A 14,761-nucleotide genomic window follows, 5' to 3' on the forward strand; every position below is an offset into this window, starting at 1 on the left:
AAATATACGTGAATTTATTGTGATCATTAAATGTAAAAAAGTTGCGTTGGTAACATAAATTTTGCGAAATACGTCGAAATATTGGAGGAAGGACTCTTGCCACTTTATTCCTTGGCTTTCGTGGACAAGAACACAACGTTGTTCCAGGAAGATGGAGCACCGTGTCACACTGCTAGAAACACCCAAAAGTGGCAGGAAGAAAATGGTATCCAGAAGTTGCCCTGGCCGAGCCAATCTCCTGACATGAGCCCAATCGAAAACCTCTGGGCCATACTCGACTGGCAAATCAAGAAACAATTAAAAAAAACAACTTTGAAGAACGATCTACTCCAAGTTTTGAAGCAAGAGTGAGCGAAAATCCCACAATCTAAAACTGACGAGATGATTCTCACGATGCCCCAAAGGATCAACGAACTCCCCAAAGTGAAAGGAAGATCTACTAGATATTAATTAAATTATAAATATATCAATTCACGTGAATATGACTGAAAAATTTCATTTTTTCTGAAAATGTGGTGTCTATTTACTTGTGACCATGCTGTGTATTGCAGCATTAAAAGTTAAGGTACAGAACAGTGGACTTTACACTGAAAATATAATGCAGTTAAAATAAACCTGACCAATAACTGCAAATAATTGTGAAATTATTTCAAAATCTAGTATTCATGACTTCATTCTCCTTTCAAAATATAATAGAAACTGCTAAAAACTTAGAAATTTAAACACACTGATTGAACACATGTAATAATAAAAAATGATGTTACCTTTTCTTTAAAAACAAACTACCAATACATGTATACATCATATTAAAAATTTAACAAATTACATTCAAGATATAAAACTTTTAGTGTAGAAACCAGGCTACTATAATGATATATGTATACCACACATTTCAATGTTAATTTTCAGTTAATATCAACAGGTACCTTAAGTTTATAAATTACCACATACAATGTTACATGTTTAAGAAAATGCTATCTCACCTTAAAAGCTTAAGTTCACTTATAATAATAATAATTTTGTTATAATATAATATACATCCTGAGGCAAGCAAAATGATAGCTTGAACACACAAAATAATTTTACTTTCTACCATTTACTACAATTTTTTTTGTTGTTGTTTGGTTGTGTGAATAAAGAAATTATTAACATCTTATTACATTTACATATATACTTTTACATCACCTGTGAGAATTACATGATATCAATACATAAATTATTTTCAAAAAAGAAAATTATGACCTTTCAACATACCAATACATATAAAGTCAGAAAGCCTAACAAAGGATAATAAACTTACTAGTACACTGTTACCTTACACTTCTCATATGATGTAACAGTAACATGTACTTACACATATCCAAGGATGTTTCAAAGCTTCTGAAGCTGTGATCCTCTTAGCAGGATTCACAGTTAACATACTGTTAATGAGATTCTTGGCTTCTGGGGTAACTGTGTCCCACTCAGGGGAAGGATACTAGGGGGGAAAAAGCAATATATATATATTGTAATAAATCTTTTTTTTGGAACGTAAAGTGTTCTGCCAAACAAAAAAAAAAGCTTTTATATAAAATACACATATGTATACTTCTTCCCATTAGTTATAAGCTGGGTTACTCAAGCACACTCATATGAACATACATGTACTTTCAAAAATAGAAAACAAACACCAACGTTCTCAGTTTAAAAAACGTCAACAACCAACAAACAATCCTTTAAGGCTGATAATAACTATATATATGCAGTGTACTCTTAATTGTGTCTTCATTTTGATCTTTAACACTCAAGTTTTGAAAATAAAATTAAAAAATGATAATGAATTAGTGTACACATGTGCAGAAATAGCAACTTAGTATTAGGTTAAACAATCCTAAAAGTAACCAAAAAGGCCTTTTTAAACAATAATTTATACATGTGTTTGGTAGAAAAAATATATACATGCATAACTTAAATAAAATCTAATATTGATAATAATAACAACCTACACAACTTTTAAACATAATTTAATCAAAATCTTACCATAAATGTATCTATAATATATTTATTATGGCAAGTTTATTAGCATTTATAATAACAAAAATACCTAAAAAAACATTATTGGTTCAAACAATATCAGAAGCATATAATGCTTGATTTTTATTCAAATAATAATCCTTAAATATAACAAAGCCTTTATAAAATACAGGATTTAACTTACATCATATGCACCAGCTTTAATCTGCGCATACAGTCTATGTTGGTCTTCATCCCAGAATGGAGGATAACCAACTAATAATATGTACAGTATCACTCCTGGAAAATACAAGGTCAAGCGTAAAAAAATCATCATGATCCAAGGTGGTACAGGTTTTTGTTCTCAGAATCAATTAATTATAATTCCGATTTATGTTCTACAAAAACTAGTAATGAACATTTCTGATAACACATTCTATTTACAGTATAAATTTATGGTACTGTCAAAATAGTTGTCACTAAAACACAATTATCGACATATACCAATTCATACTTCTTTTTCAGTTGTACATATTTTTTTTTGCTGAAATATACTCACAAGATTCAGCTAATTATGACTAAACAAGAAGACAAACACATAAACTAATGAGGCAGACACTCTCATGATACTCTATTGCACCAATTACGCATAAAAAACACATCTAATCAAGCTTTTCTTTAAACAAATAATGAAGGTCTGACAAATTATTATTGTAGTAAAGTCCAATTACATTCAAACTCTTATCAGCTTCATAAAACCTAAAACGAAAATAGATCAATTAATCAACTTTTTTTCTAAAACTATTAAAAACTCCTTGCTCAGTTAACTACTAGCAAGGTCCACAAAACAAGATAATAGTCCCTTCATAATTAATAAAAAGCTATTTTAATAAAAAAAATAACTTTTAATTATCTAATTTTATGCTAGCCAGTCAGATTCTTTCAGTCAGATTCCAATTTTCAATACATGGGTGAAAAATAATGGTTAAAATCTGCACTGATTAATTGTGTTATTATTAAACAATATAAATTTCTGCTGCTTATTGTTTTAAAACTTTTAATGTGTATTTGAGGGAAATAATTAAGGCTCAGAATTAACTGCTACTCTCACAATTTGTTTTTATGTTAAACACTATTTAAAAGTCTCAATAATAACCTTTCTTTCTATTTATAAAAGAAAAGGTCCAGTCTCTTGCTTTAATCATGAATGATCCTTTGGCATCACTCTTTTATTAATGAAGCTGTGTTTTATGAAGTTTTACATCATTACACATTTCTAGTAGTTCTGACATCTCAGAAATGCAGAAAAATGCACATTATTAAGTCTTATGGCAGGTGGCACTTTTTTTGTAGATTTCAAAGGGTCTCTATTTTGCCTAAATCAGTTTCTTTGTTTTCTGGTGTTAATAAAAATGGTATGAAGTATAGGTTTGGCTTTAATGCTGGTTCTTGTACAGTGATTCAATTTATAGTACTCAAACACATGTGGCAAAAAAGTGTGCATAATGCATCCTCTTTCATCAAATGTTAGATTAATTTAATGAAGATCACATAAGGTACAAGTCTTGAAGTTACTTAGCTCAACCTGTATCATTTTATTTATATATACATGTACATCACTGATACACTTTGTTTAGGATCATATTACAGAAAAATGATTTTATTCCCTTAACATATGGTACAAACTATTATCAATATATCAAAATCAAAGGACTGTAAATAGTGATTAATGAGCTTTTTGTTGAAAATCAGCTTACATGTGATTAGTCAAATTATAATCAGCCCAACAAAATATTATTAACCTAAATAATAAATAGATAAAAAAATACTTTCTTAAATAAAAGTGACTAAAATGAAGACACAAATGATGAAGTTAGTCATCAGAGTTGTACACTTTGCAATGACATAAAAACATTTATATGACCATTAATTAATCTGAAAAATAACATAGCATCAAACCTACAAATGACTAAAAATATAATTACAACCTGTTGTTCTTCTAGAATATCCTTAAAATGTAGACCATACATTAGGATGACAGTTCAAGCCAATATGTTTGATGTAGTTAATTACTTAAGAGTTTAAATATCTTATTTCTATATCCAAACACAAAAAATGTCCAGAATATTCCAATTATCATTATGGAAATTAAAATACTTATTATTTTCCTACACTGAAAATGTATTTCTGACAGGTACTTGCTTCTTCTCACATACATAGCTATTCTCATTCAGTGTTGCCCTCTATTTGCAAAAAATATTTCGCAAGCCACAAGCCTTTCACTCCCACATTCCTCTCGATTCACATGGTTTAACTGATTCTCGGATGCAAATTATCATGTGAAAAACCTCCACCAACAGTAGTGCCACACACCCACATGACTCCCTCTATGCTATTCTACCTTTGAGTTTAGGTTGAAACTTAAGCACTGGTTGGCAGTGGAGAGAAAGAGTGGGAAGTGTGAGTGGAAGTAAGTATCTGTCGGAAATACATTTTCAGTGTAGAAAAAATTATACCTTCCAACAAGATACCTTACCTCTTCTCACAAACACAGCTACAATCCCACAATGAATAGGTGGAGGGACCAGTGCGAGGAAGAAAGTAGAAGCATTCACATTACACTTTAATGAGGATTATACAAGGGAGACCAAACCACTTCTGTACCATGTATACTCTTCACCCAGATATGGAAAAGGTGTGACATATCCAGCAGAACATTGTGTGAAACACATCCCAATTGTGGCAAAAATGGTTTGACATTGATCCTAACCACAATATATTATAATTTCAATCTCCCAGAGTAATGTTCACACTGAAGACAGTGCAAGGGGGTGACCACAAAACCCTATTTTGAAAAGCAGACCAAACCCAATTTATTCAATCTAGGGAATGGCAGGGATGGGCAGCAATCCCCTTCTGCTTAGGTATGATCCAAAAGTGACATACTTATAAAGCAAAGATATTGCAAGGAATAACCTCCGAGCGATCATGTGGAACACCCCATCTCTCTAGTTTATGTAATCGTTGCATTTTGTGGCCATGGAAGTTGTGAAAGTGAAGTCAACATGGCCTTACAAAGTGGGTTTTAGTATAATTCTAAGTGAGGCCCTTGAAAAATGATATATATAACAAAAGAAAGAAAACTTACACAGTTACAGTCTCATCAAAGAGTGAATGATGGCAACAGGTAGAAGACAGTACCCTGGCTGAGAAGAAACAGCTACCCAAAGCAGGTAATTGGAGATGAACATATGAGGTGTAGTCCCAGTGCTCGACAGATGAAGTACCTCTAACGGACAACGGGGTTGAGATGCAGGTAAGAAGTAAGGTGCCTGAACAGAGTGAAGACACCAGGAATTGATTACGGGAAGAAAAAGACAAGGAATAAAAGGCCAATCAAATCACAAGCCAAACCCAATGAGTAAGAGAGGAAGGGAAAACAAAATCCCAAGCAAAAGAGTGGTGCGAGGGAAAGAAACTGTGGGAAATGTAGTCAATGAAAATAAGCCTTGAAAACAATGAAGCAACCCAGAGCATGTACAGGACAGAGAAAGTCATTCAGATCCAACCGAGTATAAAGGTGGAAGACAGCAAGAAATGAAAATGATGAAAAGAATATTCCACATGAGCCCCCAAAGTCTAGGTTAGTAAAATAGAGTCAGAATAAAAAGCATATATCAAGCAGAAACAATCAAGATAACCAGGTCTGTCCTGGCCAGGAAGGATCAATTAGAAAGACCTGACTTTGAGTGACATGGATGATCAAAATCACCTTGGGAAAAAAGGTGATGCCAGGAGAAAAACTAAAGTTATTAACTAGATCTAATCCTGTCTGAACATATCGATAGCTAAGGTGAGTGGATGGTGAACCAGAGACCAAAAACAAAAGAGGTAACTTGGAACCTAGAAAGGAGTCAAATGCTTCCCATGGAGGAGTACCCCACAGGAGGCAAAGCACCAAAAATTTAAGGATCATGAGGCCACTCCTTGGGAGAAAGTGCATTGGGACTGGAAAGGTGATCTGCAATGAGGACAAAAGCACCTGAAAAAGGGAGATACGCTGTCTACCACAAAGAGAACAAGAACTCCTTGGCAAGTGTTATAAGCCACCACCATTGAATAGTTGGAATGAAACATGATTAGTCAAATACGGACAAGAGGAAGAAAGTGAACTAAAGCATACTGGACTGTCAGAAGTGCCAGGGTGTTAACATGGTAAGACCTTTAGTCCATAGACCAATGTCCTGAAGCCTCCTTCAGATCAACCCACACCCCCTAACTTTGGAAATGAGCAACAGGGAAAAGAATCAAATCCAAATGATGGGGAGGAATCTGTAAACCCGATGACACAGGGGATATGTTCAACCACCAACGCATATAGTTGAACAGGGAAGGAGGAAAGTTAAGAAAATAATCCAAAGGAACCCTAGCAAGAGACCATGGGTTGTTCAGCATCTCCTGAAAAGATCACAAATGTGCCAGATCCAAAGGGAGAAGTGCTTCCATAGTAGCCACATCCCCTAATGCATTAGAACCTCACTAGCTGTAAGATAGCTAACCGAAATGGTGTGGATAACAAAAAGCTCCAATGAATGCATTTAAGCAGAAGAATGGATGGCACCGACAGAGGTGAGTGATTAAAAAAACACTCCCCAAATAGCCGAAATTGTTAGGTAGGTAACAGGAAAACTTATCCAACTGAAAAATCCAACCAACCGAGCTGCTTGTGTAAGGAGTAGATGAGTATGTTACAACCACTCCTATTCGAAAGGAGCTAACCAAAGCCAGACATCCAAGTAGTGGGGTTAGTAAAATACCCCAAAATGTGAAAGTCAGGTAAGATGCAGACCACCTGATAATAGACATATGGAACCAAAAGAAATCTGAAGGGCAAGGCACGAAACTGGTACTGAATCACTTGGGGAAAAAATCTAAGATAGCATCCCGAGAAATGAAAGTAAGAACGTGTACTGTGGGCATTCTCAGTCCTGCAGATATTGTCCATCAAATTGTGATGAAAGTCTACATATTAAAACGGGGAAGAACCAGGAAGTGATTGAGGTGGGACCGATCGATCCAGAACTCCAATCAGCATTGAGCATACACGATGAATGGAGAAACTCGTAGGTAAAAGTGGTAAAGAGTGGTCTGCGATAGGAATAGTATCACATCGACGATACCAACAAAACACCACTGCCTGACTGTCAAACGGAGTGGTATTATGTACCTTCTGGATGACATGCCTCCATGTTTCACCACCCCATTATCTAGGAACTGGTAAGTGGCAAGGACTCCCATACTCCACTAGATGAAAGGAGGGGGAAATGTGTTAATGAGTCTGCAAGATCACAGCACTGGAGACAATGCAATGGGTGGATGCGATACCCTATTTCGAAAAGCATAGCTACCACGTTGATGGAGTCAATCAACCAACACGCCATCTTGAATTGTACATCAAGTCCGCAGTTGGAAGAGTCTCAATGCCATGTAGCAGTAATCCATGAGTCCATGAGTGTATGGTCCATAAGGAACATATTTATGAAGCAAGAACCAAGATTCATCCCATGGAACACCCCATTTCTACAGTGTGTGTAACATGAACCTGTGAATGTGATGATTTGTCATGTAGAAATTGTTTATATCAATGCATAGATGACAATCAGACAGAGTTGATCAACCAACACCTGGCAGAATCTGGGATTGTACATCAGGTCCATTGTGGGAAGAGCCTCAACATTTTAGTCATCTAACATGGTCACAGGATGGACAGTGCTGATTCGAGATGAAGTATACCTGGTCAGAGTGGGATCCATAATCAATGAGCAAGAGGCCCCTGTAAAGGAAAAGAAACTGAGTACTTACCAGTCACAAAGAAACAGAGGTGTGCAGAATGGCAAATGGAGACAAGTGGAAACCCACAAAGTATGAAATGGCCACACAATGTAGGTAGTGAGATATAAAGGTATGCAGGGTAGTTCACATACCCACACTGATGATGTCCTCCATAGCAAGATGGAAATGGGTAGACAGGGACAAGATCAAGTGATGGATCTGATAGGAAATAACACAAAAAGACAACAACCATCCAGAGAAAGGGAAGAATCACCAGACAAATAACATGGCAAATCCAACCTGTAAGAGTAATGGGAGAAAGGTCATATGAAATGGTAGGATTCCAATGAATAAACAAATGTACATAGGAACCATGAAAGGGAGCAGAGAATGTCATACACCATCTGAGGGCCCTGACTATGCAAAGGAGGTGATGAAGATCTAAATGGTCATACAGAGAGGAGATGGGAAATGAAAGTGAAAGTGGAATTACCCTCCCAAGTAGCCAAAGTCTTGGGTAGAAAATGACAGTCGGGAAAAAGGAGAACATAGAAATAATGGAACAAAATACAGCAAATGTCAATCACAAAAACATCAGAACAATGGCAACCACACACCAACAACAATAGAAACAAGGATTTCAATGAAAGGTGATATAACGAGCAAAACAACAAACGTTCAAATGGAGGATGAATAAGAGCATGAATGACAACATTGATGTTCCAATCAAAAAGAGAAGCAGAGCAGGGAGAATTAGCAATGAAATAACATAGCTAGGGCAGGAGAATGGAACACAGAAGCAAATTCGGTACACTAAAAGAAGGAAGACAAAGCCACCATGTAACCCCCAACAGAGGCAACTGATAGGCCCCTATCATAATGCCAAATGAAAAAGGGTGACAAGTAAGAAATGGTAGGTTGTGAAGGTGTATAGACCAAAAGCAGTAAGTAGCCCACTTACACTGATAAATCACCAATGATGTTGGTCAAATTGGAGGGGAAATCAAGGAGGCAACAAGTCTGGAAAGTCCAGACCATCTTGCGAGGGATTGGACAAAAGCCACACATGAAGATGGAGTGTGGAAAGGATGACACACACTAGAGTGAGGCTGGGAAAGGAGAGTACGAGATACAGGGATAAGAATGGGTGGTGACATCAACAGCCATCATAGAAGTGGAAACTATGTCTGAGCCAGTCAATACGGTGCCACCAACAAAACTCGACAAGGAGTGGTCTGAATTATCAGAAGGACATGAAAAAGAAGCCAAATAGGAAGATAAGCATATAGGTAACAATTGGTACAATCATGGCAGAGAGTATCCACTGCATCTGCCTGTAGATGAGGAACAGGAAACCAAAATCTGAAAAGTTGCGTGTTGAGAGAAGACACAAATGTGTCTAAATTAGGAACACCCAAATGAACACACAACTCCCCAAAAATGATAGAATCCATAGAACACTCCGTCAGTAGAAGCTTGTCTGTACAACCAATCCACAACCAGATTCAGGGCACCTGGAATATGATTTGCCAGCAAAGTAACTTGATGGCTGTGGGCCCAGTAATGAAGATCCAAGGTGCAAAAGCAAAGGTCCCTCAACTTGGTGCCTCCTTGCCTGTGGATATAGGACACCATTGCCAAATTGTCTGAGAGGATCATTACCAACTGTCCCCAGAGAGGCAGCAGGAAGTGAGGGCCAGCTCACTGAAAAGCAAGGAGATCCAAGATGTTGATATGTAGAGTGGATCTCGTAGGAGTCCACTGTCCCAAAACTTCTTGACAGTCGACATATGTTCCCCAACCGGAAAAGGGAAGCATTTGTAAAAAAGGTGACAATCCAGATGAAGTGGAGGAAGAAGAACTCCTGCAGTAGTATTGGTCTGATCCAGCCACCAGGTGAAGTCTGTCAGAAGGGTAATAGGAGAATCCAAGGGATCCAAACAAAGCTCCATTGGTCGATTAATGCTCACTGAAGATGGCACATGTGGGCCCAATCAAGAGGAATGTGGGCTTCAAAACAAACCCACGTCCCCAAAAGAGAAAGACCCTCTCGTGCAGTAGGAGAAGGTTGGGCCCAACTGAGAATTGAATTGAAAAACACACCAACATGAACCAGAAACTTAGTAGGTGTGAGGAATGACTTCTCCACCTTGATGAGCCAATCGACCCTGGCAGCTTCCTGAAGAAGAAAGTGCATATGGAGGACCAAGTCAGTCCGTGAGGATACCAGCAAGAGCCAGTCATATATATATATATATATATATATAATGGTGGAAACAAAGGCCCCAGGAATGAAGCAGTCGAATGAATGGCCAGACACTTTAGCAAAACACATAGGGAAGCTAGGCCAAACAGAAGCACGTGAAGCTGAAAAAACATCCATGATGAATAAAACGAAGGAAATGTTGGTATATGGTGTATGGGAATATGGAGAATGCATCTGAAACATCGACCCAATGAAGAGATAAGTACGACTACATGATGAACATGGGAATGATGAGGGGGGGGGGGGGAGATGAGGCATACTGACCCTCGATCACAATTGTTCCCCAAAATGACTAGCATGAACCTCGATATCTCCTGAAGGAGGAAAAACCAGCTATTGACCCAAAGATTCGTCCACAAGGAGGATTGGGGTAGAATCATAGAAAACAGGAGAAAAAGAAAAAATCAAACAAACCTGATTAATCAAGTTAACAAAGATAGGAGGAAGCCTGGATAATTCCCCTGATACAACACATGACTGAGAAGCATATTCAGGAGGAGGAAAAAAAGGCTGTTCAAATTCTCATCTTCCCGATTAGACACATCAGGCGCTAGTATGATAGGATACTCCTCAGGTGGTGAATTTTACATGAAATTAGACAATTCTCTACTGAAAAAAAGTGGTAGGTCAATCCGCAGTTGCAGTAGTAGCAGTGGTAGTTGTAACTACTTGAAACAGCGAGTGCATACTTACAAAGTGTAAACTGATACAAACTGAACAAAAAGTATCGAGAAAATAAAAGCACTAAATGAAAATATAACAAAACTTGTGAGCAAAAACAAACACATCTTAACAGTAAGAATGCGAATATAGAAGTTGTTTATAGGTGCATTATTAGAGAGGGCACTAGTTACTATAGGGGTAGTGTTGCTCTCCTACTGGTGGAGGGTTGATGCATGATCATATGCAAAAAGATGTGGGAGATACAATGCTAGTGATTAGCGAGAAATTTGTGCTGATAGAGGGCAGTACAAATCGAGAAAGCTTTTCAGGAAAGGATGTAAGATATTGTATTGTATATTTACACAAGTAAGCTACTTTTTTGTACTTAAAAACATTTACAAAACAAAAAGTGTAGCTTAACGGCAAAAATCTTATGAATATTGTTAATTTCTTAAAATATTAGCAATATTAGGCCATAATTCATGTTTATAAAATGAAGAACAGTACAATATATAATGAGGAAAATGCTAGACAAACCAATATTTGAGAGGTTTGACTGAACGCAGTAAACAAAACATTATTTACATGATCAACAAGAAGAAAAAGACAAATAAGTACAATAAAATAAATATAAAAACCAATAAAATAAAACAACACTTTTTTTTTTCAATCAGCAATTTAATGAATTGATTAAACAACACTGAAACAAATACATAGGTGAAACAATATGAAATGTAAACCAAATTCATATCACGAACTGTTTAATTTATGAAGCACCAATTTCTAAATTAAAAATGGTCAACAAATATTAAGAGACATTCTTAAACCCATACTTCAGCCAGAAGAAAACCAACTGAAATATTTGTAGTTCACTTAGTTTTCATAAGAACTCTACATGATTCCACACAGTAATAATTATTTGTTATTTTTCATGCTAAAACTTCATAATGATCCTGTGTATGAATTTTAATGTGAGGCCAAAGTGAATAATTACTCACCACAAGCCCATATATCAACTGGTTTACCATAGGGGTCTTTCTTAAGGACTTCTGGTGATAGATAACCTGGTGTACCTGCAAAGCCTGAAAATAAAATTTCCATTGTTAGTACCTAACTGACTGTCTCACAGTTTTAATTATAAGAAACATTTCTGATTATTTGAACTCTGTTTCTTAAAATGAATGTTCTTCTACCATAAAGTAAGCTTTATATAAAATGTCTGTTAAATATAACAGATGACTAAATTACTGAAGAATTAAATCAGAAGATGCACTGTTCCAGGCATGGACTAGTGGTTAGTGTGTGTGTGAAGGATTCATGGTTCATAACCCTTTGTTGCAATAATCCACCCTGCAGTTTGGGGCTGTAGTTGCACTATAAGAGTGATGGTGAATGCTCACTATTCAATAAGAAAAGAATAGTCTAAGAACTGGCAGTGTGTACTATTTACTAGCTGACTTCCCTCTAATTTTTCAGGTCAAAATTAGGTATGGCTATGCTGTGCAGATAGTCTTTATGTAGCTTTATGAAAAAATTCTAAAACAAAGAAACAGAAGATGGGCTGTAGTTGCACTATAAGAGTGATGGTGAATGCTCACTATTCAATAACAAAAGAATAGTCTAAGAACTGGCAGTGTGTACTATTTACTAGCTGCTTTCCCTCTAATTTTTCAGGTCAAAATTAGGTATGGCTATGCTGTGCAGATAGTCTTTATGAAAAAATTATAAAACAAAGAAACAGAAGATGTACAAAATTTCCTGTCCTTGCTCAGATCAAAATCAAAAATTTGTTTTCATATTAAATAAGTATAACTAGATAATTCACACTTTAAAAATTTTTTTAATATGAATGAACTCATAATATACCTAGGTAACACTGAAAACAAAATATTTTTCAAATATTAAAATATTTCTAATACATACATATTCAGATAATCAAAGGCAAAAGTTTAAGAGTATCCAAAGGTGTTGATAAAAAAAAGGTCTCTACAGACAACCTGAAATTACTCAAAACAATTAATTTCACAAGTTATCACCCATTTTACACTTACCATACCAAGCTTGCTGGTCACCCTGCACTTCTATAGCAAGACCAAAATCTGCCAGTTTTACAGCTGCTCCCTTTGCCTTACTTGCTAAAAGAAGGTTCTCTGGCTAGTGAATGAAATGAAAGTAAAATATATACTTCTATAGCCCACAGAGAATGAACAGTATTATTGTCTTAACAATGGGCCAGATTTTATTTAGAGAATTAATAGCCATTAAACAATTATAACCATAATCTGAGAAAAACTGAAAATAAACTTTCAAAAAATAATGTCCATTAATATTAAGTATATTTACTTATTCCTGAAGTTTTGAATATTAATACATAACAAAAGGCTAAGATAAATCTGTTACAAACTAGAAAATATTGGCAGTTAATTATAAAGAAAATCCTTCCTTATGTGAAGACATCAAATCATCTTATATAATGTGGTGTTAGACCCTTAATATACAATAAAAATGTATTGTAAATGTCCTCTTCCTTTCATGATCTTCTATTGTCTTCAGATATTTGAATATTTTTTTTCAATAAACAAACTTTAATACATTAAAACTTTGCCCCTGAAGAAGAAAGGTCCACCTTTCGAAAATGCTCGGGTTATAGGGTTTTTATTCATTTCTATCAAGACTTCTTGAACCTACGTGTTTTTCTAACATCATTAATATTCAGTAATATGGCAGACATGTTACAAAGGCTGAATGACATGACATGAAATTCATACAGGCCATCCTTAGTGCTTAAACCTTAAGATCTAGTCTCATCATTCTGTTCAATTTGACAGGTCAAACATTCTGAACCATTGAGCCCCTTCTGAGCAGAAGTACCATTAGCATGAGCTGCATCATATAAACCATGCAAGAAATGAGACAGAACTGCCCACTCACTGGATACCAGGGTGCTTGCATAACAGTGCTAGGATGTGTGGGTAGATGGTTAATTTTTGATTGCCAACATGGTGCTTGAATAGGGCTGTTTGTCTGAGGAGAAGCTACTGCAGCTGCTACTACAGGTTTCTTCCTCTCTTGCAACTAGTTTGCAGTCACCACTTTATACCACATTACCATAGAAACTGCCTCATCAAGGTTGAGAAGATCTCTCACACCCACATGGTACTTCATAATTTCACTGGGTAAACTTTACTATACAAAGAGCAAAGATTATCAGAGTAAATGGTCCAGCTTTTCATGGCACCCCTCTTCCAATGCTTGAAAGCAGCCCATTGGACTGCTCTATTTTCTACTTGATCAAACATCAACACTACTCATTAATGACTGCCTTGAACTTCCAAAGTTGTTCCTTGCTCAATTGCACAACAAAGTTTATAGCTAGACCATCTAAAGTCAAGACTACATGTTGCACAGCCTTCTCTGGAGTCCAGCCATTATAAGTGGTTGCTTGCCTGAAATACTTCAGGAAATTGTCTAAGAAGAGGTTATATGCTTTGCTTTGCTTAGAGAGAACTGTGATCATGGCCATAAACTCTTCCTTAAGGTTCCCAAGCCATCACCTGAACATGTTGTTCTGCCACCCTGGACCAGGGATCGACCATTCGGACAAGAATCTCTGAGAGTGCTTACAGTTCTGTGCTTGAACAATGAGAACACATTGCTGTTGGTAGCTCATCCAGCAGGTTTGCTCAGCCCCAGGCTCCTCTGTGATCCACGGTTGTCTTAGCAGTATATCTCTCAGCTCATAAAGTCTCGCCACTGTCCCATGGTGTACCTATTTCGCCATTTGGTGCTTGCCATTTCATTTGTCAGATGAGATAGCTCCTCTTTGTGAATTTCATCCACACAAAAGCACCTCAATGTTTGCAGGTAGCTTTGACCAGAGCTGGAGTTGGCTTATTCTCACTGACAAAGGTCTGAGAGTCCAATAGATACCACTCCATCCAGTCTCAAACTCACCAAATGCCACACCACTATCACAATCATTGCACTGAAGTCAATCCTCAGAAAAAG

General features: G+C 36.4%; 1 protein-coding gene across 11 annotated transcripts in view; it reads right to left on the bottom strand.

The window, feature by feature from the left end:
- Positions 1-14,761, bottom strand: part of LOC106463959 (calcium/calmodulin-dependent protein kinase type II alpha chain) — a 149,934-nt gene that overhangs the window by 34,125 nt on the left and 101,048 nt on the right. For all 11 annotated transcript variants that reach the window (XM_013924050.2, XM_013924051.2, XM_022391600.1 and 8 more), the window contains 4 exons: positions 12,805-12,907; positions 11,752-11,835; positions 2,198-2,292; positions 1,355-1,477 (listed from right to left, as the gene is read on the bottom strand). In XM_013924050.2, the coding sequence (XP_013779504.1) occupies positions 1,355-1,477; positions 2,198-2,292; positions 11,752-11,835; positions 12,805-12,907 (405 nt within the window). The remainder of the gene's footprint in view (positions 1-1,354; positions 1,478-2,197; positions 2,293-11,751; positions 11,836-12,804; positions 12,908-14,761) is intronic.

The sequence above is a fragment of the Limulus polyphemus genome, unplaced genomic scaffold, assembly GCF_000517525.1.
Source record: "Limulus polyphemus unplaced genomic scaffold, Limulus_polyphemus-2.1.2 Scaffold1530, whole genome shotgun sequence".
Taxonomy (NCBI): domain Eukaryota; kingdom Metazoa; phylum Arthropoda; class Merostomata; order Xiphosura; family Limulidae; genus Limulus; species Limulus polyphemus.